Source organism: Dendronephthya gigantea, unplaced genomic scaffold (genome assembly GCF_004324835.1).
Source record: "Dendronephthya gigantea isolate DGI-Jeju-01 unplaced genomic scaffold, DenGig_1.0 000094F, whole genome shotgun sequence".
Lineage (NCBI taxonomy): Eukaryota > Metazoa > Cnidaria > Anthozoa > Malacalcyonacea > Nephtheidae > Dendronephthya > Dendronephthya gigantea.
In genome coordinates, this window is record NW_021163104.1 from 498444 (window position 1) to 521212 (window position 22769).

The 22769-nt window shown below is 35.1% G+C and overlaps 1 protein-coding gene across 1 annotated transcript; it reads right to left on the bottom strand.

Moving 5' to 3' along the window:
- Positions 1-146: 146 nt before the first annotated feature.
- Positions 147-17457, bottom strand: LOC114533729 (fibrillin-1-like). Its single transcript, XM_028555324.1, is given in 12 exon segments — positions 147-421; positions 790-1139; positions 1393-1406; positions 1473-1734; positions 1824-1896; positions 2136-2263; positions 2371-2488; positions 11370-11492; positions 11653-11775; positions 12359-12481; positions 13203-13245; positions 17449-17457. Coding segments are annotated over 12 exon segments (1641 nt in total).
- Between the last annotated feature and the right edge of the window lie 5312 nt (positions 17458-22769).

Here is a 22769-nt window from a genome sequence, read left to right on the forward strand (position 1 = left end):
TTTTTCTACTTCAATACTTTTTATATATTGTAGCTTATATATTTCTATCTATTTTGCACGCAATTCATCTTCACAGTTGCAATGTGTAACACTTCTAATAATAATAATAATCGTAATAATAAATATAGACAATGTATAAAACAACTTTATTTCTTCTTTCCAAATTCACGTGGTCGTATCTTCATTGAAGTTGACTTCAGAGAATAATGATATCCTTTCCAATCTCTCCAGTTGACTCCATCAGCGTGCGATAAATGATGCCCATAATAGTAAAAACCATTCAAATTGGATCGATGACAACTACGATACCACCAGGCTCCTTTGTATTGAACTGCACAGTTGTGTCCATCATGATCATTGTCAGAATCCTTGGTGCTGAAAGGCATACCGCTATGATATGAAAACATGTCTCTTGCTGTACCTTAAGGTAAAAGTGGCCATATATAAATTAAAATAAATGGCAAATAAAATTACAAATAAATGTAGATACACATAATTATGCTACGTCAGGTAGTCAGATCGTCGCTCACACTTCACGGTGACATGTGAATTTGTAATTTGAATTTGTGATTTTGCAAATGTCATGTTGACTGTTCCATCCCGGGATACATTTCTCGGCGTAATACGAACGTTCCCTCGTTTCACCTTTATATATAACTCATTGATAATTTTACTGGGTGCAATATTTAATATGCTGGATTTATAGTACACTGCAAAGTTGATTGTAAAGAGAGCTGGACTCTCCTATAATTTCTTTCAATTTTGCTCAATTTAATGTAAAATGCTCACCATTATAACCTCCAACATTCAACTTGTATTTCTCACTTTCGCTGCTGACATTAAATGAATCATAATGAGCGTATCTGGTGTTTCCAGACGTATCTTCCAGGTCGATACGAAGTTCATTTTGTGAAATGTTTGTCATCATGTGTATTTTGTCAAGACCAAGCCAATATTCTCCGCTCAAGTTACCAAAACCTTGTTTGTAATCTTGCCATCCTCGGTAGAAGTCAACACTTCCATCAAGACGACGTTGAAATACAGTCCATCCTCCACCTGATGTTGTCATATCACAAAACACTTTGAAACTTCCCTTTCCGTCAGGGTCAATTTCATAAATGCCGCAGCGCAGCGGAGAGCTGAAAAGCATCATGGTTTTATATTACAAGTTAATTGGTGGTCCAATAAAACCAATCATAATTTATTGCAAACAGGTTAATAACCCCTTGCAGTTTTTCCGGTGGGATTTAATTCTTTTCTGAGTTTCAGCTATCAGATTATTTTTTGTCACACCGGCAAAAAAGCCTGGGAACTTGTGCCACCCAACGAAAAAATTGAGATGCTTCCTACCTCCCCAGAAGATATAAATATATTGATTTTGTGGCACCTTACTCGATGAAGGACAACTTAGAAAAGGGTTTAACACTTTTGATTTTGAGATGAAAACACAAATTCAGTCAGGGAACAGTTACGAAAAATGAATCAACTATCGATCCTTTGGTAAATCCCGGTGCCATCGTAAATTTTGCATTTATAAATTCGATTAAAATATTCTTGCCTGAACATGTTTTCCCATTTCCTAAAAATCCTCTGCGAAAGTGACATTCGTAGGAGCCAATAGTGTTATTGCAGGTGGCGCCTGAGTGACATTTGTGATTTCCCAGGGAACACTCGTCAGCATCTGAAATGAACGATAGTGAAAATTATCTTCATGAACCATAATTATAACATGAGAAAATTCTTGCGTTAAAAATGAATCTGACGAAGACAACTGTAAAATATAATGGCTGATTTTAATATATAATTAATGTAAAATAGGAGCCTAGGAGCCAATAGTGTTATTGCAGGTTGCGTTTGAGTGACATTTGTGAGTTTCCAGGGAACACTCGTCAACGTCTGAAATAAACGATCTTGTCAGAAGCCTAGTTGAAGACCACTTAAACTGTTTGATATAATTATCTTCATGCATTGCATTTAAGAAATTTATTTGTCAAAAGAATGCTGGTACGCTCGACTGCATAAGAGAGACAATGTCGTACCAGATTCCTTACAGCTAGAAATGCTCATATCGACGAATCTTGTCTTCTTGGTTCGAACCCCTTGCTGTATAAAAAAATCGATTAAAATAATCTTGCCTGAACACGTTTTCCCATTTCCAGCAAATCCTCTGCGACAGTGACATTCGTAGGAGCCAATAGTGTTATTGCAGGTTGCGTTTGAATGACAATTGTGAGTTCCCAGGAAACACTCGTCAACGTCTGAAATAAACGATAAAGAGTTCATAAACTATAATAACGCCTATAAAATATATGGCTTATACAAGTCTAACATGTTAATACATGTAATGTGAAATAATTAATCTTGGCTGAACATGTTTTCCCATTTCCAGCAAATCCTCCGCGACAGTGACATTCGTAGGAGCCAATAGTGTTATTGCAGGTTGCGTTTGAGTGACATTTGTGAGTTCCCAGGGAACACTCGTCAACGTCTGAAATAAACGATGTTGTTAGGAGCCTATATGTGTGTATCATTTCTTTCAAAATTAGGACCGAAAAAATTTTCCTTCATTGAATAAAGTGATAGTGGCACAAAGTTTTAATTCAGTGATTTATTTTCACCTACTCGCAGGAATCACGATGCTAAATTCACACCAACTACGCTCGTTCTTGCGAGTTAACTCTATAGCTCATGCAGGGGCATTGCGCCGGGGTCGCAAAGGCGTATAGGGTAATTCGATTCTTGCCGGAGGCCCGTTCCTCAACTCGTCCTGGCTTTAATTTGAGTTTTTCATGAATTCGACTAGAAATTAAGGCAATGAAATTTTCACTTAGATCATCCCTCAAGCATGAAAAGATTTTATTCATCATATTAATTTGGAATTAGACTATACTGATCTCACGCATCTCCTTCGGGCTCGATCAACATTTCTACTTCGCTAACGAATGATTCGTTTTTTGATAAGGGTTAAGGTTAGGGTCCTCATCCAAATCAAAATTCGCCAAAAGTGGTCGCGAAGTTCATTGGTGACGTATTGCATTAATGTGGTGCATATTGACAGATATTTTAAAAAATTTCTCATTGCATAATAGTTAATCAATTAATTTAGTTAATGTTAAAACCCTCGTTGGTTTGTTCCGAATGATATTCCAAAAATTATATTTTTGTGATAATTCTAAAGCAAATTACCTGATTTCCTGGTAACCTTTTCTTTTTCAACTCTATTCTTTGCCTATAAAAATTAGTTACATGATTACTGGTTACATGATTATTGATTTTTATCTTTGTACATTAATTAATATATCACTAAATTAATTACACTAATACAACAGTATTTGGAAATTACGACAAATTTTCCAAACTTCTTTATTCTTTATTATTTATAATATATAATTTCTTTATTTCCTGAATGTTTATTTCTGTCGGCATAGACAAAAGAAACATGAAATACCGTATATTACTTAAGAAAAGAAAAAGTTGTATTTTGGTACAAATGCATGCCCAGTGGTCCAAAGATCGCAAATATGGAGAAAATATTTTCTTACAGTTTAATAAGAACAATTTTTTTCCGGTGTAATCAGAACTGAAAGTTGTGTGTTGTAAACTAATTCTACGTATTTCATATTTTGTTGATTGTAAGCGGGTCATCGATGTGGTCCAGTTAGTGTTTATATTAACTGGATGTAAATCTTGGCTATAGGTGGTACGTAAAATACTCTGTAAAATGTAGAAAACTAGTAAATCGTTTCTGCAATCTTTAACATTGTTGGACATAAATTAAGCTCAGAAAACTTGGGGCAGTAGAGGAATGATTTAATTACGTAAACCATGCAAAGTGAACCTTGCTTGCAAATAATTTTACCGGTTTTTGAAACTCGTACATAGAATTGTACTAGGGATGCTTGCTGCAGACAATCTAATCTTGTTCGCAGAACAAAAAATGTGCCAAAACCACAGTTTATTTAATGTTAGTTATATGATTAAAAGTTCAAATTTTGAGTTCAGACTTCGGAACATGTTTTTTAAGTTCTTCAAACAAAATCGTAAACAAATTTCGAACAACACCCTTTCTTAATTACTGAAACTGGCGAAAACAACCCTGATTGCTTTGTGTCATTACAACGGAGGTCCTATGACGATATCGTATCTCTATCGTTTTCATTGTGCCATGTTTAGCATCGTTATAAACAAGCATGTTTGAAATTGTTGTTGTTTGCAGTATAAAAACCGTTAAATATCGCTGACTTTGCCATTTATCAATCTTACCGCTTCATCTTGCAGCAATATCCAATCTCCCGTTTTCGTTTCTTCTTTCTTTCTAGTAACGTTGGTCAGTTGGCAATTTTCAACATTTTTTGCTGTTCTGTAGTTGAATCCAACACATTTGTCTTCGTCTTTGTAGTGAGTGTGACATCGTAACATGACAACTGACGATGACCTCCTAAAAATTTCAACAAAATTCTTGAAAGTCGAATTAATGTCTAAATTTCAACTAAAATTATGCGTTTTATTCGGGACTGATTTCATCATAGAAACATTTAAATGGTGTTTCAGGACAATATTTTTTTCTCTTACTTTTTTCGACAATACTCACCTTTTATGATTGTGTCGTAATTCGTCGGGGAACATTGGTTTGCTGAAATGTTTCCAATAGCAAGCAACAGCAAGCTTAAGCTGGCCGCTACAAACATCGTTTAAATCGTCTCTTGTCTGACTCTGTAATTCTGGAAGATATTTTTCGCAGTTATGACCGAGAAAAGACAAATAGAAAATGATCACGAGATATGATGTTGGCTGTGTTTCTTGAAAGTATGAAATTCAATTAAGTTGCTATAGCCACGTAATCCACTTACAATCGTAAGCTAGTAGGCAAGCGAACGCTTTTAGTTTGAAAAACTGTTGGACTGGGAAGAGTTTGAGTTAAGAGTGACAAAAAATTACTGAAATAAAGCTAAATTTTTACTTATTTTAGTGTTTATTTTACTGTTTTCAACTTTGATTTCTAATGTAGCAATATACGTGCTGCGTGCTTGGGTCAGTGCTAAAACAAGTCCAAGGGATTAAAACATGTCATTTTCAAAATCAACTCCATGCAATTAACATCATTTTTCGATGTGGTAAAATTGAGATTCCTGATTGAATCTTATGTTGAAACTAAATGTAATATCTCCGATAATGTAGCAAAAAGATGGCGTTTTATTATGCTATTTTATTATTCTATTATAAATGTTTTTTAACAAATTATGTAGCCCACAATATCTCCGTTGTTATGGCAATTAATAGTCTCATATGGTCAAACATTTTGACGGTGTAAGCTCCTACTCAAATACGCATTGCACGCAAGTCCAAAAAAAGTGGGTTTTGGATATTAATTTTGTATTTTCGGATCTGATGATTTTGGAACATGAGATTCCTGTGCGTTTTCGTACAACCATTCATATAACAGAAAAAATGGAAATTCGACTTGTTGCTATGAATACGATAGATACGTTTTCTATATAAAAACAGCTGAGACAAATGGTACATCGTTAGTGATCCATTGCCCATTAAATTTTATCAAACTATGTTATTCTGTGCTATATTTTCGGATTTCTCATGTATTATTACAAAGCATATTTTTGCAATCGCCTGTGCCATTATGTATGTTCATATAACGAACAAAATATAGAACACGTGGTCAGCGCTTGCATGCAAAATGGCTAATCATTCAATGGGATGCCTTTTAGCCTTTGTCATGCAGTTTTGTCAAAGTTGGGTTATCTTCAACACTTTATTTTGACGGCAATTAAAAAATGATTTCACTCAATTCACTTGTTTCAAAAAAATTCCGTATCAGCCGCAAAATTTTTTAAGCTTTTAAAGGTTTAAAAGGAGAAATCGCAACCCTAGGGTCCGAAGGCATAGGCACTCGTATTGAGTAAGCTGGTCAGGGAAAGAGACAAATTTACATTATTAGCTAGGTTTGAATATGCTCGTCAAGGGTAAGTATGGTAAACACGGTGCACATTTTGCCTATATTATTACCTGCCTTCCAACTCCAAATATATTTTGGAGCAAAATCATGTGCAATATATATTTTAATATTAAAATGACTTACCACAACTGTGAAAAAGGTATACTGGAAATTATTTCCCGACTTTATTTGAGCAGTTGGTTTGCGTAGAAACTGCATGGACGAACAGTAATAAAATACTAATTTGCATGTTAGTAGCACTCAACACCAAATAAATAATTTAAGCGCAAGCTGCGTATTAAATATTAACGTCTCTTATTTGGCAGCCTGGCATTAACGGGCCATAAACGCCCATTTATTGTTGTAAATTATTAAGAATTGTTAATACAAAGTAAATGTTTGAAATTTACAACAAGAACCGTTACAAAGGATGCAAGAAAAATTGAAATTATTGGATGGAAGCTTATTGTAATCAGAAATATGTAGGTATACGGACTCGAATTTAGTCGATAGTCGATAGCATTGACAGCAAACGACATTGGAACGTTTGTATGAATATTTCAAAGTCCTGGCAGCATAATTAACTTTCCGTAGCTTATTATTTCAAGCAAAATATGTATTTGACTAGCGACGTCGACCAAAGTCAGCAAACCGCGTCGTAGATCGTCAACTAAACCCAAATACAGAATGTAGGGACAAAATGAAACATTTTGTTCAGGGCCTCTCAGGCTGACATTCTTAGCTGTTTCAAAGTGCTTCAGTTTGATTGTCTTGTTCACGAGATTCTTTTAAAAAAACATTATCACTTTGGTTTTCACTCTTGAACTTTGTCAGTGCAGATTTAGGTATACATATAGGTAGGGACGAGCACGTGAACGTCAAAAAGGGTAAGCCGGAAAGTTAATGGCGAATAAATAACGTGGCATGTCTATTAGGAATGGGAAACAAGTTCCATTAGCAAATAGCACAACAGTTGTGCTGCTTGTTGAAAAAACTGCTCAGAATTTTATCATCGATTTCATATTATTCATTTAATGCGCATCACGCCATTTATTTGACGTTTTCTTTGAGTTTCACGTCCTCGCGCTAAATCTGCCAAATGGGATCATTAGGCCCTCCTAGGGCCATTTATACAAGCCATGCAAAATAAGCCGCGGTTTAAATAACTCGCGAACAGTCGTATGAACGCTCCATTAGGTCGTGGCTAAAATAAGCCGGCCTAAATTATGCCAGGCTTTAGGGCTGTTCACATGAGCCCGGTTACCGAGATTTAACGAAGTGTAAAATGCATGGACTTTCAGGAATTGAAAATAGTCTTTTTCAAACAAAACAATCAAATGCTATTGTTAGGATGACTTCACGACTACCAGAATCGTGTTATTTACTCATTTCAATACCTCAAAGTCCATTTTACGCTTTGTTAAATCTCCGTAACCGGGCTCATGTGAACAGCCCCTAAGAGCTCGTCTAAAATAAGTCGGGGCTAATTTAAGTCGCGAAATTCTTAAGATTATCAGAAGGTGAACAGGCAAAAAATCCACCAGCGGACATTTTAAGCTGTTACTGCGTCTGTATCAGGCAAGTTCTAGAACTGCCAAGTGTACCACTACGGTTTAAAAATACTATTTTTCAAATGCTATTGAACGTGTGCAAAAATGTGCGGTGTCGGTTATACCCTAATTTAAAGGGATACGGGAATAAAAATGATCATTGTCTATTTTAAAAGAACGTCATAATTATGTGTAAAATTTATTTACGGAACTTTATTACTTCTGAAGATATTTTTGAATGAAATTTTCTTCCATCCGCCATTTTCTCTTCAGTCCTTGTGGCCACCAGTGGGGCATAGGGCCGCACTTATGTACTCTTTCCATTGGTCCCTGTTCTTAGCTGCAGCCTGGGCCTCTCCCCAAGATAGGCCCATCTCCTTCAATTCCCTTTCAATCGTCTTTCTCCATGTGGTCTTCGGTCTACCCCTCTTCCTTTTCCCTGCTGGCGTCCATTGTAGTGCAATTTTCGGGATCCTGTCTGGTGACATTCTGAAGACATGCCCCAGCCATCTGAGGCGACGCTTCCTAATTTCCTGCTCCATACTATTACACTCGGTCTTCTGGTACAAGTCGTGGTTAGAAATTTTTTTGGACCAAAGATGTTACAGATTCGTCGTAGACAGCTGTTGTGAAAGACATTGACTTTATATTTATGTCGCTCTTGACAATTCTCCAGCATTCTGAGCTATAAAGCAGTACAGATTTAACGTTGCTGTTGTAAATACGCACTTTGGTTCTAAGGCTGTAATTCTTAGACTTCCAGATGTTTTTGAGTCTACTAAATGCACACCTGACTTTGCTGAGCCTGGCTTTGATATCCTTTTTGGGCACTGTTATCCATGCTGATGACATCCGGCATTTTGGATATGCATATGCTTGCTCTGATATGCGTTACGTCATAAGCTGGGTGAAAAGTCGTTTTGTAACTTCAAATTAACGATTCGGAGAAGTGATAGTATCATGGTATTACAATCGCACGTATCTCAAATTATAACGTTTCAATTGTAAGTGTTCTAAACGTAAACATGTAATTGATATATTTTAAGCGTTAACCCTACTTTTGACGTCACATAATTAGATCTCATTATAAAACAAAATGGCGGAAATATCTCGATATCCGATGTTTTTGATCGCCAATATCTTGCGAAGACAGGAAGATAAACAAATTTTATAAAAAAGCTGTATAAGAAGTGCAAATTTTCTTTTCAACAAAACAGAAATAATTTTTACTGCTATGTCTCTTTAAGTTATGAAGATTGCTTATCCTTCAACCCATATAGAAGCATGTAAGAAACTTTTTAATGAAATAATAAACATTCGTAATCACAAGTTCGCGTATCTTTTGCCTCCCAAGCTGGAAACAAAGTATGATCTGAGGCAAATTCGCCCATTTATGACTACAAAGCAAAAACAAATAGATTTCCAAATACTTTTATTTCGTCGTCGGTTAGAGTTTCTAATGCAGACAATTGTAAATAGCCTTGCCTTATACTAATTAGCTATTCATATTTTTCTACTTCAATTCTTTTAATATATTGCAGTTTATATATTTTTATCTACTTTGCACGCAATTCAGCTTCACAGCTGCCATATGTGTCACACTTCTAATAATAACAATAAATAGAGAATGTATAAAACGACCTTATTTCTTCTTTCCAAATTGACGTGGTCGTATCTTCATCGATGTTGATTTCAGAGAATAATGATGACCTTTCCAACCGTACCAGTTCACTCCATCAGCGTACGATGTGTGATTGCCATAATGATACAAACCATTCAAATTCGAATCATGGCAACTACGATACCACCAGGCTCCTTTGAAATCCACAGCACAGTTTTTTCCTGCAATATCATTCTGAGAATCTTTGGTAGTGAAAGCCATACCGTTATGATTTTTTAACGAATCTCCTGCTGTACCTTAATGTAAAAGTATATATAAATTAAATTACGGATGCGAAACTGATCGACAGAACGAAACGAATATTCGGAGAGGAATGCAGAACGGTTATCGGGATAAAATGCTGCATAAAAGACCAATGGAATTTTTTTTAAACAAAATATAAACATAAATATAGAGTCATTTTATCACCAGGGTATTTAACAGCGCCTTGCATTTTACACGTCAAATCCTATGACCTCAATATGAATTTGTGATTTGAAGTTTCGATTTCGCAAATTTCATTTTTACTGTTTCATCCCGTAAATAGCATAACATACATGTATAATATTGTTAATCAAAGTTAAAAAATAATTCAGATTTAGTCGTTTGATTAAATCTATCCCGTGAATAGTAGGGAAGCATGTAAGACGTATTGTATTAGTTGTATTAGTTGTATTATTATCAATCGTATCAATGTAGCAAAGTATGTTAAAACACTATGAATATAGGGTATAAATTTGGGAACAATTCTATGAAGCCTAAGTTCCACTATACGCACTGCAGCTCACTTCGAATTTCATAGTATTCTCTTGACATCCCGTTCAAATAATATTTCATTCTTTCTTTATATTTCATTTCATTCTTTTACATAATACCAAGCGTAATACCAACACTCCCTCGTTTCAATTATATTTATATGACTCATTGGTAATTTTCCTGGATGCAATATTTAATATGTTGGATTTATAATACACTGCAAAGTTGATTGTAATGAGAGCTGTACTCTCCTATAATTTCATTCAAATTTGACTCAGTTTAATGCAACGTGCTTACCATTATAACCTCCAACATTCAACTTGTACTTCTCATTTTCGCTGCTGATATTAAATGAATCATAATGAGCGTATCTGGTGTTCCCAGATGTATCTTCCATGTCGATACGAAGTTCATTTTGTGAAATATTTGTCATCCTGTGTATTTTGTCAAGACCAAGCCAATATTCTCCGCTCAAGTTACCAAAACCTTGTTTGTAATCTTGCCATCCTCGGTAGAAGTCAACACTTCCATCAAGACGACGTTGAAATACAGTCCATCCTCCACCTGATGTTGTCATATCACAAAACACTTTGAAACTTCCCTTTCCGTCAGGATTAATTTCATAAATTCCACTTTGTTTACTTCCCTTTTCATACAAATCAGCGCAGTGGAGACCTGAAAATATCATGGTTTTATATCACAACTTATAGTGGTCCGATAAAAGCAATTATAATTTATTGCAAACAGGTTAATAACGCCTTGCAGTTTTCCCGTGGGAATTAAATATTTTCTGGGTTTTAGTCATCAGATTAATTTTTGTCACACCGGCAAAAAAGAAATTTCTTTAAGAGCATAAGAAAATCAATACAAGTCACGTCAAGTGGCCAAGTTTTACTTCGCCAAGTTATCTAAGTAAAATTGAAACATTGAAGAGTTTGTATCTTCATTGCGTATTCTTAAGGTTACATTTCGCAGTTTCTGTATTTTTTCATGTTCTGATATATATGGTTCGTGAATCGTGAACTTTAAGTTTGTCTGCTTTACAAATAAACAAGAACCTTCACCACTGCATGGTGTAAAAGACAAAAAAATGTATCTGCATTCTAAATTTCAAATCGTTATATCGTTCAGGAAAAAATGAACTAAAACAACCAAGCCACCCATGCATATGCGCATTCTAGCTGCCCTTTTTAATAACTGAAAAGTTCCTCTGGAAACGTGTGCCCCCCAAAAGAAAAAAATGAGATTTTTCCTACGACCCGGAAGATATAATTATGTTGATTTTGAACTTACTCGAGGAAGGATTATTTAAAAAAAGGATTTAATACTTTTAATTTTGAGAGAAAACAGAACTCGATCCTCTGGCAGAAATCAAACCAACGCAGGCCTTTGCGATCCCGGTGCCATCCTAAATTTGATTTGCATACATAAAAGTCGAATAAAATATTCTTGCCTGAACATGTTTTCCCATTTCCAGCAAATCCTCTGCGACAGTGACATTCGTAGGAGCCAATAGTGTTATTGCAGGTTGCGTTTAAGTGGCATTTGTGAGTTCCCAGGGAACACTCGTCAGCATCTAGAATAAAAGATGGTGAAAATTAAGTCCATGAACCTTAATTATAACATGAGAAAAATTCTTCGTTACAAATGAGTCTGAGAGCGACGCACATAAAATATACGGCTGATACAAGTATAACAATATGTTAATTCATATAATGTGAAATAATTAATCTTGCCTGAACATGTTTTTCCATTTCCTAAAAATCCTCTGCGACAGTGACATTCGTAGGAGCCAATAGTGTTATTGCAGGTGGCGTTTGAGTGACATTTGTGACTTCCCAGGGAACACTCATCAAAATCTGAAATCAACGATAAAGAGTTCATATAAATTATAATTATAACATAAAAGAAATTCTTCCGTTAAAAATGAACCTGACGCCTGTAAAATATATGGCTGATATAACTATTACATGTTAAGGCCCTTACAGTTTTTCTTGCCAAGTTTTATTTGCTCTTGTGTTTACGCGCAAAAAAAATTGAGAAGTTTTCCTTGACAAGGAGCCTTATTCAAAAACTATAGTCATGCCAGCTTTTCAACAAGGAAAAATGCTCCTGTGTACGGCCGTCAAGGAAAATTTGACAAGGAATTGAGCAGTATAGGGCACAGCGCAACAATCTTCGAGCCAATCCAGTGGGTTTTTAAAGTTTTATCATTTCTGTTTGTTTTGAGATTCGGTCGTATACTCATTTTATTTATACTTATACTCATATATATTTTTTTCGCCTACACACGAGGAAATAAAACTTGCCAAGGAGAAATTGTCAGCGAAAACTTGTTCGTCATACACACAAACAAATGAACTGGTCAAGAAAACTTGTGAAGGAAAACTTGCCCGCTGCACGGGGCTTTGATATATAAAGTAAAATAATAATTAATCTTGCCTGAACATGTTTTCCCATTTCCAGAAAATCCACTGCGACAGTGACATTCGTAGGAGCCAATAGTGTTATTGCAGGTTGCGTTTGAGTGACATTTGTGAGTTCCCAGGGAACACTCGTCAACATCTGAAATGAACGATGTTGTCAGGAGCCTTTGAATGTATCATTTCAACTCAAAATTAAGACGGAGAAAAATTCTCTTTCATTGAGTAAAGTGGCACAAAGTCAAATTCAATTATTGATTCTCACTATTCGCCCCAACTACGCTCATTCTTGTGAGTTATCTCTGTAGCTCATGCAGCTCACCGGGGTCGCAAACGCCTATAGGTTAATTCGATTCCCGACAGAGGGCCGATATTTGACACACTTCTTCTCTACTCATCTTGACATTAACTTGAGTTTTTCACGAATCCCACTCGAAAATAACTCAATGTAATTTTCAATAAATTCATCTTTCATGAAAACATTTTATTTTTCATATTATTTTGAAATTAGACTACTGATCTCACAAATTTTTCAAGCAGCTCATTTGTGATCGATAAAGATTTTTACTTCTCTAGTGAATGATTCGTTTTTGGTAAGGGTTAGAGTTAGTGTCCCCATCCAAATCAAAATTCGCCAAAACAGGTCCCGAGGTTCATTGGCACATATTGCATTAATGAGACGCATTTTGACATATAATTTAAAACATTTCTCATTGCGTAATTAAAAATTAAATTAAAAGTTAAAAGTTAAAAATTGATTTAGTTAATATTAAAATTCTCGTTGGTTTGTTCCGATTGATATTCTGAATGTTTCGAAATTTATAATTATGTTATTATTTTGTTATAATTCTAAAGCAAATTACCTGATTTCCTGGTAAGCTTTTCTTCTTCAACTCTATTCTTTGCCTATAAAAAATAATTGGAGCATTACCGAAGTTAATTAAATATTGATTTTTATCTTTATATATCTTTATATCACTACATTAATTACACTAATACAAAAGAGAAATTACGACAATATATCTATAACTTCTTTATAATTTATAATTTCTTTATTTCTTTATTTCTTCAATGTTCATTTCTGTTGGTATAGACAAAAGAAACAATGAGATATCGTATATTTCTTAAGAGAGAAAGGTTGCATTTTGATACGTATACATGCAGAGTGATCCAAAGATTGCAGATATAACGAAGGTATTTTCTTACAGTTTAATAGTAAGAACAATTATTATATGGCACGCAGTCTTGTGACCAAAATGACGTGCGCTGATTGGTTCTTTGCCGGTCTGGAATCCCCCAGTATTATAGACCGTTGCCGTAGTAACGGTCTAACTCTCATATTTTTGAACAAAAACAAGCTTGCACTTTATTTTTGAAAAATATCGACGGAGAATGGACGAAGAAGAGCATTATTTGGTACATGCGAATATTATATTTATTTATCCTTGATTTTTGTTTATATTACTGTATCATTCTTATTTAACGAGTAAAAAACAAAAGTTTTGGAAGCCACTTCAGTGCTTGCTTGGCGACTGGCCGGCAAGAATGCTGCAACGCATTGTATAGCTAAATAAAAAAACTAAATACTGTATGCCATATAATGAATCCCTTATTAACCGAGTACGTTCGGTCCGTACTGGAAAAATATCAGACCTCGGTCTTTTATGTACGGACCTCGCTATCGCTCGCTCCGTACTGTCAAGTCCTCTGTCTTATATTTTTCTAGTAAGGACCTCAAATTCGGTTAATAAGTGGTATTTATTTTCCCGTGTAATCAGAATTGAAAGTTGTGCGTTGAAAACTTATTCTACAGATTTCATATTTTATCATTGAAAACGGGTTGTCGATCTGGTCCAGTTAGTGTTTAGATTAACTGGATGTAAATCTTTGCCATAGGTGGCACGTAAACTTTAAACATTCCTTCTACTACAAATATCTCGTTGTCGGAATGGAACTCTAATATTAGATAAAGTAGTTTTCTGTAGTTTATATTTAAGTTTATAATTATGCGTAATTTTATTTTTTTCCTCTTGTATTGTGCATGCTTTATAAAAAGTATATGGTATCGATTTATTATGTATTTATTGTAATGTTCGAATAAATTTTATATATTACCTAAACCAAAGTGAACCTTGCTGACAAATAATTATCCGCGATGCGAGGGTACTAATTCCGCTCGGAGATTAGGAATTACACCCGGAACCTCAGAGAACATAGCGAATCCAACGTTGTCCATATTCTATGTTGTGTGGTTTTGTAAGTTATGCGCATGCGCGAGTGATGACAGGTATTCAACAAACGTTCTGATTGGCTAAGACAGAAAGTTTGTATTTCAATGAGAACGTCAGCAATTTAACTGTCATTTCTTAAACCTTTTTGTAAAAGCATTTCATAAACTTTGTGCAAAATAAAACGAGAAGAAACAAGGTATTAGAAGCATGACAGATAGCAAAGAAGAACATAAACACAGTGAAGACAAAGCGGTGCTTCGCGGTAATTAAAGATGAGCTGTATTTGAATAATTTTCAGCTTTGTATGCCCTTTATTTTCTTTTCTTTTAGTTTAATTTTCAGCTTTGTATAATTTTCGGCTTTTTATACAAACGCATAAACCTGTGTCTGTGAAAGGCTATTACACCTCTGCTTTAACTTCAAAAAGTGTTTTTGAAAGTGTAATTTGAGTTTTGATATAAAAAATACACACTATATATTAAAGTAAAACTTAGCTTTTAGCCGCCGACTGCATTACACAATAAAATAACATTTGAGCCGGGTTTTTTCTATGTCTTTGAAGATTTTTTACTGTTTTAATCGTTTGAAACTTCGATTTTAAACTATTACTTAATTGCTGCCATGGTATAATGCAACAAAATTGAATGGGAAATGTTTACACTAGCTTTATGATTATTTTTGTATAGAATATGGTGGAAACATTAGCTATAATATACTCGGTAAAATATAATATAGACTGATTTGAGTTTTGTGTCATTTCATGATATAAGTTTAGGTCAGGTTAGCTCAGAAAATTGTGTACTTGGTTTGAAATAGCGACGGGTTGCTGCAGGCATGTATTTCTAGTACGAGTTTCCAAAATTCGTACATCGACTTGTACTAGGGATGCTTGATGCAGACAATCTAATCTTGTTCGCAAAACAAAAAAAGCTGCAAAAACCACAATTTATTTAATGTTAGTTAAATAATTAAAAGTTCAACTTTCGAGTTCGGACTTCGAAACATGTTTTTTAAGGTCTTCAAACAAAATCGGAAACAAATTTCGAACAAAAAATTTTCTTAAAGCTTTGCTTGAGCTTTGAAAAATTAAATATTCTATTCCTTATATATGCACCATGCAACTCTCAAACAAAAAGAAAACCATGCCATCAAGGACGGCAGTGACGCACGCCGGTCGCGATACGCCAACGCCACGCAATTTTTGTGAATATTTCAGTTTTTTTCAAGGCAACTAAGTTTGATCATGTTATGACATTCTTTATAATTACCCTACACAGTCATTTTGACATGTCTCGAGCCTATAAGAGACCCCAAACTTTTCTTCCGATCCAGAATTCACAAAATTGTAGAATGATGCCAGTGCTTATATGTCAGGGTCAGTTCGCTTGTTTTTACCTAACCCCCAAACAAGAGGTATTGACTATTGTGATTTCATTGCGACTGGTGTGAAACGGGTTAATTCAGTATAAATTCTGTTTTAGCCTCAACAATTTTAAATCTGTGCGTGACATGCAGTTTGATACAAAAAGTGGTTAGGGTGCTCGGCAATTTAAACGTTTAAAAACGTTTGATTTGGAGAAAAAAAGCTATTTTATGACCCATCACCCATGACTAGCCTCCTCCGCACGCATCTTTTATGTATCAAGTTATATTAGGTATGGGTTAGCTGTGTCTAATATAATTTATTTGATGATACATAAGAGATGCCTTTTTACCCACGACGCACGACTTTTGCCCACGACACACGACATAAAGTGACACTCCCCCTAGGGGGTAGGCATCGTTAAAAAATAACGAAGAAAATAACGAAATTCCAAAGGCGGGTTATATTTGAAGATGGCTTAGTGTAAGCTGAAACATGTTTGCTATTAAAAATTTAATCGTTTACCTCAAATGTTTAACCAGTTATATTTCCGTTTGTCATCACCTTGCATTTTGAGATGACTTTGACAGCTGCACTGCGGTGTGTCATATTAACAGAAATATTTATTAATTTACGGATTACAACAAAAGCGAATAGGTTATAGCACTTTTCTCAAGCTATATTTTGGTCTAATTTTTGTATTTTTTGCCTGCGAACTCGCGGAGTTTTTAGGAAAGATCGGACGGAATAAATTAAAAGAGAAAATGGTTGTAATTTGGCACTTAGATTGCAGATGTAGAGAAAATATTTTCTTACAGTTTAATAATAACAAGTTTTTTCTCGTGAAATCAGAATTGAAAATTTTGCGTTGACAAATTTTGCGATAACTTCTACAGATTTCATATTTTGTTCATTGAAAGCGGGTCCTCGATCTGGTTGAGTTATAGTGTTTAGGTTAACTGGGTGTAAATCGGCAGGATCTTTGCCACAGGTGGGTGTCGAGGATCTGGCATCAAATATGGTCGACAAAAGTGTTTAAATACTCATTAACCATGCTTTAGTTGTACATAAAATACTCAGTAAAGCGAGTAAGACTAGTGAGTCACTTCTGCTATATTGCTGCTCTGAAAATCTCTTATCGTCATAGACATAAAGGCCTCGGAATTTAGGGCGGCGGAGAAATGATTTAATTAAGCGAACCAAAATTGACCGGCCAATATACCTTGCCTAGAGATATACGGATTTCTGAAATTCGTACATCGACTTGTACTACGGATGCTTTATGCGAACAATTTGATCTTCTTCGCAGAACAAAAAAAAATCTGCGAAAACCATAGTTTAATTAATTTTAGTTAATTTGTGCAGAAAGTTACAAGTTTCGAAGACTTCAAATTTCTTTGGAACAGGTTTTTGACGCTCTTCCAACAAAGTCGTAAACAAATTTTGAACAACACCTTTGTTAAAATTTAATACTGAAACTAAATACTGACAATTTATCATTTCCATCCTTTATACCTTGCCCATGTTTATCATCGTGTAAAGGTATCAATGTTTGAAATAATGTATTTTGCAGTATCAAAACAGTTAAATATCACTACTGACTTTGTATTGTTTATTGATTTACTTAATAATTCACTAGCTGATACATGGATCCCAAACTATAATATCCTTTAATTTATCAATCTTACCGCTTCAATATTTTGCATCAATATCCAATCTCCCGTTTTCGTTTCTTCTTTCTTTCTAGTAACGTTGGTCAGTTGGCAATTTTCAACATTCTTTGTTGTTCTGTAGCTGAATCCAACACATTTGTCTTCGTCATTGCAGTGAGTGTGACATCCCAACATGACAACTGAAGATGTAACATTGTGTCTTGATATTATTTCATCCGCAGGCAATGATGGACCTCCTAAAATTTAAAAGTCAATCGCAAATTAACGTCTAAATTTCAACTAAATTTATGTGTTTTAATAGCACCTGTTTTCACCATTATGGAGTATTTAAAAGATGTTTCACGGCAATATTTTTACTGAACCAACGCGCAAAGATTACTAACCTCTTATGATTGTGTCGTAATTCGTCGGGGAACATTGGTTTGCTGAAATGTTTCCAATAGCAAGCAACAGCAAGCTTAAGCTGGCCGCTACAAACATCATTTTAATCGTCTCTTGCCTGACTCGGCAATTCTGGATGATATTTTTCGGAGTTATGACCAGAAAGAAGACAAAAAGAAAATGATCTTGAGATATGATGTTGGCTGTGTTTCATTAAAATATGAAAATACAATTAAGTTGCTATATAGACTTACATTTACACTCTTAAGTAGGGAAACGGACGGTTTTAATTTGAAAAGCTGTTAGAGTGGAATTAATTGGAATAGCGTAAAAAAGTAATTAAATAAAACTAAATAATTACATAAGTTATTTTATTTTTTTTAACTTTGACTTCTAATGTAGTGTGCTGTGTGTTGGGAAAGGGAAATTTAAATCAGCCCTAAAGACGTCCAAGGGATGTAAACTTCAAAACAAGTGATTTTCAAAATCAACTCCAAACAGCATTTTTCGATTGGGTAAAAATGAATATTCCTGATGCTATTATTATTTTAAACGCTTTTATTTCTTTAACAATACTGCAGTCAACAAAATTTACGTTGTTATGGCAACAATTGCGGACTAATCGATTAGTCTCATAGTCAAACATTTAAACGGTATAATCTCATATGCATTGCAAGCGAATCCACAAGAAGTGGCTTTTGAACGCTATCTTAATCTTTTCTATCTTTTGGAACAAAATATTAATAGTTTGGTTCTTTGCATGGCTTGTTTTTACGTTTCGACTGAGTTATTTTCGTCATTACAACTGCATGAAAACTGTATGTCAGCCATTCAATGAGATGCATTTTAGCTTTTGACAGTTATGTCAAAGATTGGGTTATCTTCAACACTTTATTTTGAATGTTTCTTTACAATAATATACACCAATAAAAAGTAATTTCATTCATTTCACTTGTTTCAACAAATATTTAAACCTTTATTTACACTACTCGACATGCAGCTGCTCATAAATTATTACTGTTCCTTTTTAACAATGAATGCACGGATGCAAAATGTGCATGGGCACAGTTTTTAGTAAATTACTTACTCGTGCAATTTTTGACAGACTTGTTATTCATGCATATATATGTTGGATTTCCCGATGTCTTTTTGTTTATATATATATATATATATATATATATTTATATATATATATATATTATATATATTATACACCCATTTGCAAAAACGTTGGCCGCAGATAGATAGATAGATAGATACTCGAAGTCTAATTAGAAATGCATATGAGTAGATTTGCATGGGATTTCAATCATATTACACAACATATGCAATTCTAATTAGATTTCGAGTATCTATCTATCTATCTATCTGCGGCCAACGTTTTTGCAAATGGGTGTATATATATATATATATATATAATATAATATATATATATATTATTATATATTTTTTTTTTTTTTTTTTTTTTTTTTTTTTTTTTAAATTATACATGCAGACCAAGTATCTTGAATTGCATTTGCTATATATATATTATAATTATACTGCGAGCTTTTTTTAAGTACGTTCTTTGTAAAGTGAGGGAAATTTAATGAAGTTCCTGTTATACCTAAGAGCATCTGTAACCTACAAACTCTCAAATTAACACAAGATTTTGGTTGCCTTTTGCGAAACAATTCATTGGAAATAAATTTTTATATTTAAAATGACTTACCACAACTCCGATAAAGATATATTGGAACAGTCGTATAGCGCCGTGCATTAAATTATTATTTATTATTTAATTACTCTCCATCTGCCAGTTCTTCTTCAAACCTCGTATACCCAGGGCCTGTCTCCCATTGTATGCATTGTGATGACATCTTTTCATGCTTAAAATCTGACACTCGATGATTGCGCACGTGGTGCGACATTTTAAGTATTCCGCATTGTGTGGAGACGAGTTTGGATAAATTCCTTAATCTTGCATAATAAGAAGAGGGTTTAGTTCGAGCTATCTAAATCTTGGGAAAGAGATGATTATATAAGTTATTTTACTGTTTTCAACTCCGACTTTTATAACTGACGCGAATAACTTTTTCTCTGGACATCATTGCCCGATAACGTAAACGTTAAAGTCAGGTGTTCATTACATGCAGATAATGTTGGGAAAGAGAAATTTAAATCAGCGCTAAAACAAATCCGAAGGATAAACTTTAAAAGACTCCAAACAGCATTTATAGATTCGGTAAAAATAAATATTCCTGGAGCAATCTTTTTTGAACTGAATGTTTTATCCCCGGATAATGCAGCATGCAAAAAATGCCGTTTTATTATGCTATTTTATCATTTTATTTTAAATTCTTATATTCTTTTAACAAATTATGCAGTCCACCATATTTGGTATGGTCGAAAATTTAGACCCTATAGGATCCCATTCAAATGATGCATTGCGAGCAAATCCACAAAAAATGGGTTTTGGACGTTATCTTTAATCTTTTCTATCTCCTCGCACAAAATACAGTAAATAAAATATTAGTTGTTTGGTTCTTTGCCCGCTTGTGTTTACATTTCCAGTGAGTTATTTTCATCATCAGTACAACTGCGTGAAAATTTAGACTGTATAAGTCAGCTAATCAATGGGGTGCGTTTTAGCCTTCGACAGTTTTGTCAAAGTTTTGGTTGTCTTCAACACTTTATTTTGAATGTTTCCGTAAAACACAGCAATAAGTTAAAAAAATTTACTTCATTCCACCTGTTTAAAACTAAAATACATATCAGCGTCAACAAATATTTAAATTTCTTACACTGGCAGCTGCTCATAAATATCACTGTTCCTTTATAGCAAAAAAGTTTTTTTCTCAATGTAATATGTTTTATTATATATATATATATATTATATATTATATATATATATATATATATATATATATATATATATATATTGATGAAAATAATACTCGTTTGCTGTCATGATCATCACCAAAATTCAAATCTAAAAACAAAACTGAGCTATCACTTTTTTGACAAATTTGCATTTTATCAGTCATATATACAACAAGACGGCTACTGAGCGTTAAGCCGCGTCGTTCAAACAGAAATTTAGCATGACGTGGTCTGAGGTCTTGTTGACTGACCATGGAAGTGTTGGCGTTTTCAATCTTTTTAAGTTTTACTTCTACATGAACACATCGCATCATGAATCATGGTTGTTCTTGATACCATAACCCTAACCCTATAGAAGAACGAGATTTGTTGGGTGTATAAATACTACTCTTAGTCACGTTCAAAGCATACCAAGCAAGTAAGAGAAAACTTTACTTGACCTGGCTGCGAATTGAAGCCACGACCTTCGGGAAGGCAGGGGTCTTAGTGAAACATGGGACATGGGGTACGCGCTTAAGGATAAACTATAATAATAAGTCCCACAGCCACTGGAGGTAAGCCAAGAATGTGCTTTCATTTGTTGTCGACAGACTGTTGTCGTAGTAATAATCGTGCTGACGTTAATAACGTAGCTATAATATATACAAAAGGAATCCGTTCATCGGGGAAGACGAATATATGATATGTTCACCCCGCGATGGATTCAAGATTCTTTGTTGTCATGCAGGGATCGGCCTTTGACACGACTGATCAGCCAGGCCAGGACTTTGCCTCGCTCTCTCCCCTGAGCTATTGAATTGCACATTTGATTGCGTGCGATTAATTTAATATCAATGTAGAATAGAATTGCATTCGGAAGTGAATTTGTCCGACAAAATTGGATTCTATGAGCAGATATCGATCTTAAGCCACTGCGTACATTTGATTCATCTTAAAAACTGCGTACATTTGATTCACTGATTTAAAGAAGACTTATATAACACAGTTATTGAGAACAAAACAAAGTTGCATTTTCAAATATGCCTTCATTCTCTTAGAACATTTTCAAGCACCCCTTTGAAACTATTTTTATGCGACATAAAATATTATTTAATATCGCCGATATTTTCAACTATATCTTTCGCGCTTATGCCCGATTAGTGCGGGAAAAATCGTCGGTGCAGGCGTCCGGGGCCACAATGGTGGTCAGACAATTATAGTGTTGAGCACTGACTGGTGCTGACTACCTGTTGCTGACCAATGCCTGTTGTTGACCACTGCCTGGTGCTGACTGCCTGGTGCTGACTGCATGATACTGACTGCCTGGTGCTGACCACTTCATGATGCTGACCACTTCATGGTGCTGACCACTGCAAGGTGCTGACAACTGCAAGGTGCTGACAACTGCATGGTGCTGTGTGCATGATACTGACCACTGCATGGTGCTGACAACTGCATGGTGCTGTCTGCATGATGCTGACCACTTCATGGTGCTGATCACCGCATGGTGCTGTCTGCATGATGCTGACCACTGCCTGGTGCTGTCTGCATGATGCTGACCACTGCCTGGTGCTGACCACTGCATGGTGCTGTCTGCATGATGCTGACCACTGCATGGTGCTGTCTGCATGATGCTGACCACTGCCTGGTGCTGACCACTGCATGGTGCTGTCTGCATGATGCTGACCACTCCATGGTGCTGTCTGCATGATACTGACCACTGCCTGGTGCTGACCACTGCACGGTGCTGTCTACATGATGCTGACCACTGCATGGTGCTGTCTGCATGATACTGACCACTGCCTGGTGCTGTCTGCATGATGCTGACCACTGTCTGGTGCTGACCACTGCATGGTGCTGTCTGCATGATGCTGACCACTGCATGGTGCTGTCTGCATGATGCTGACCACTGCCTGGTGCTGACCACTGCATGGTGCTGTC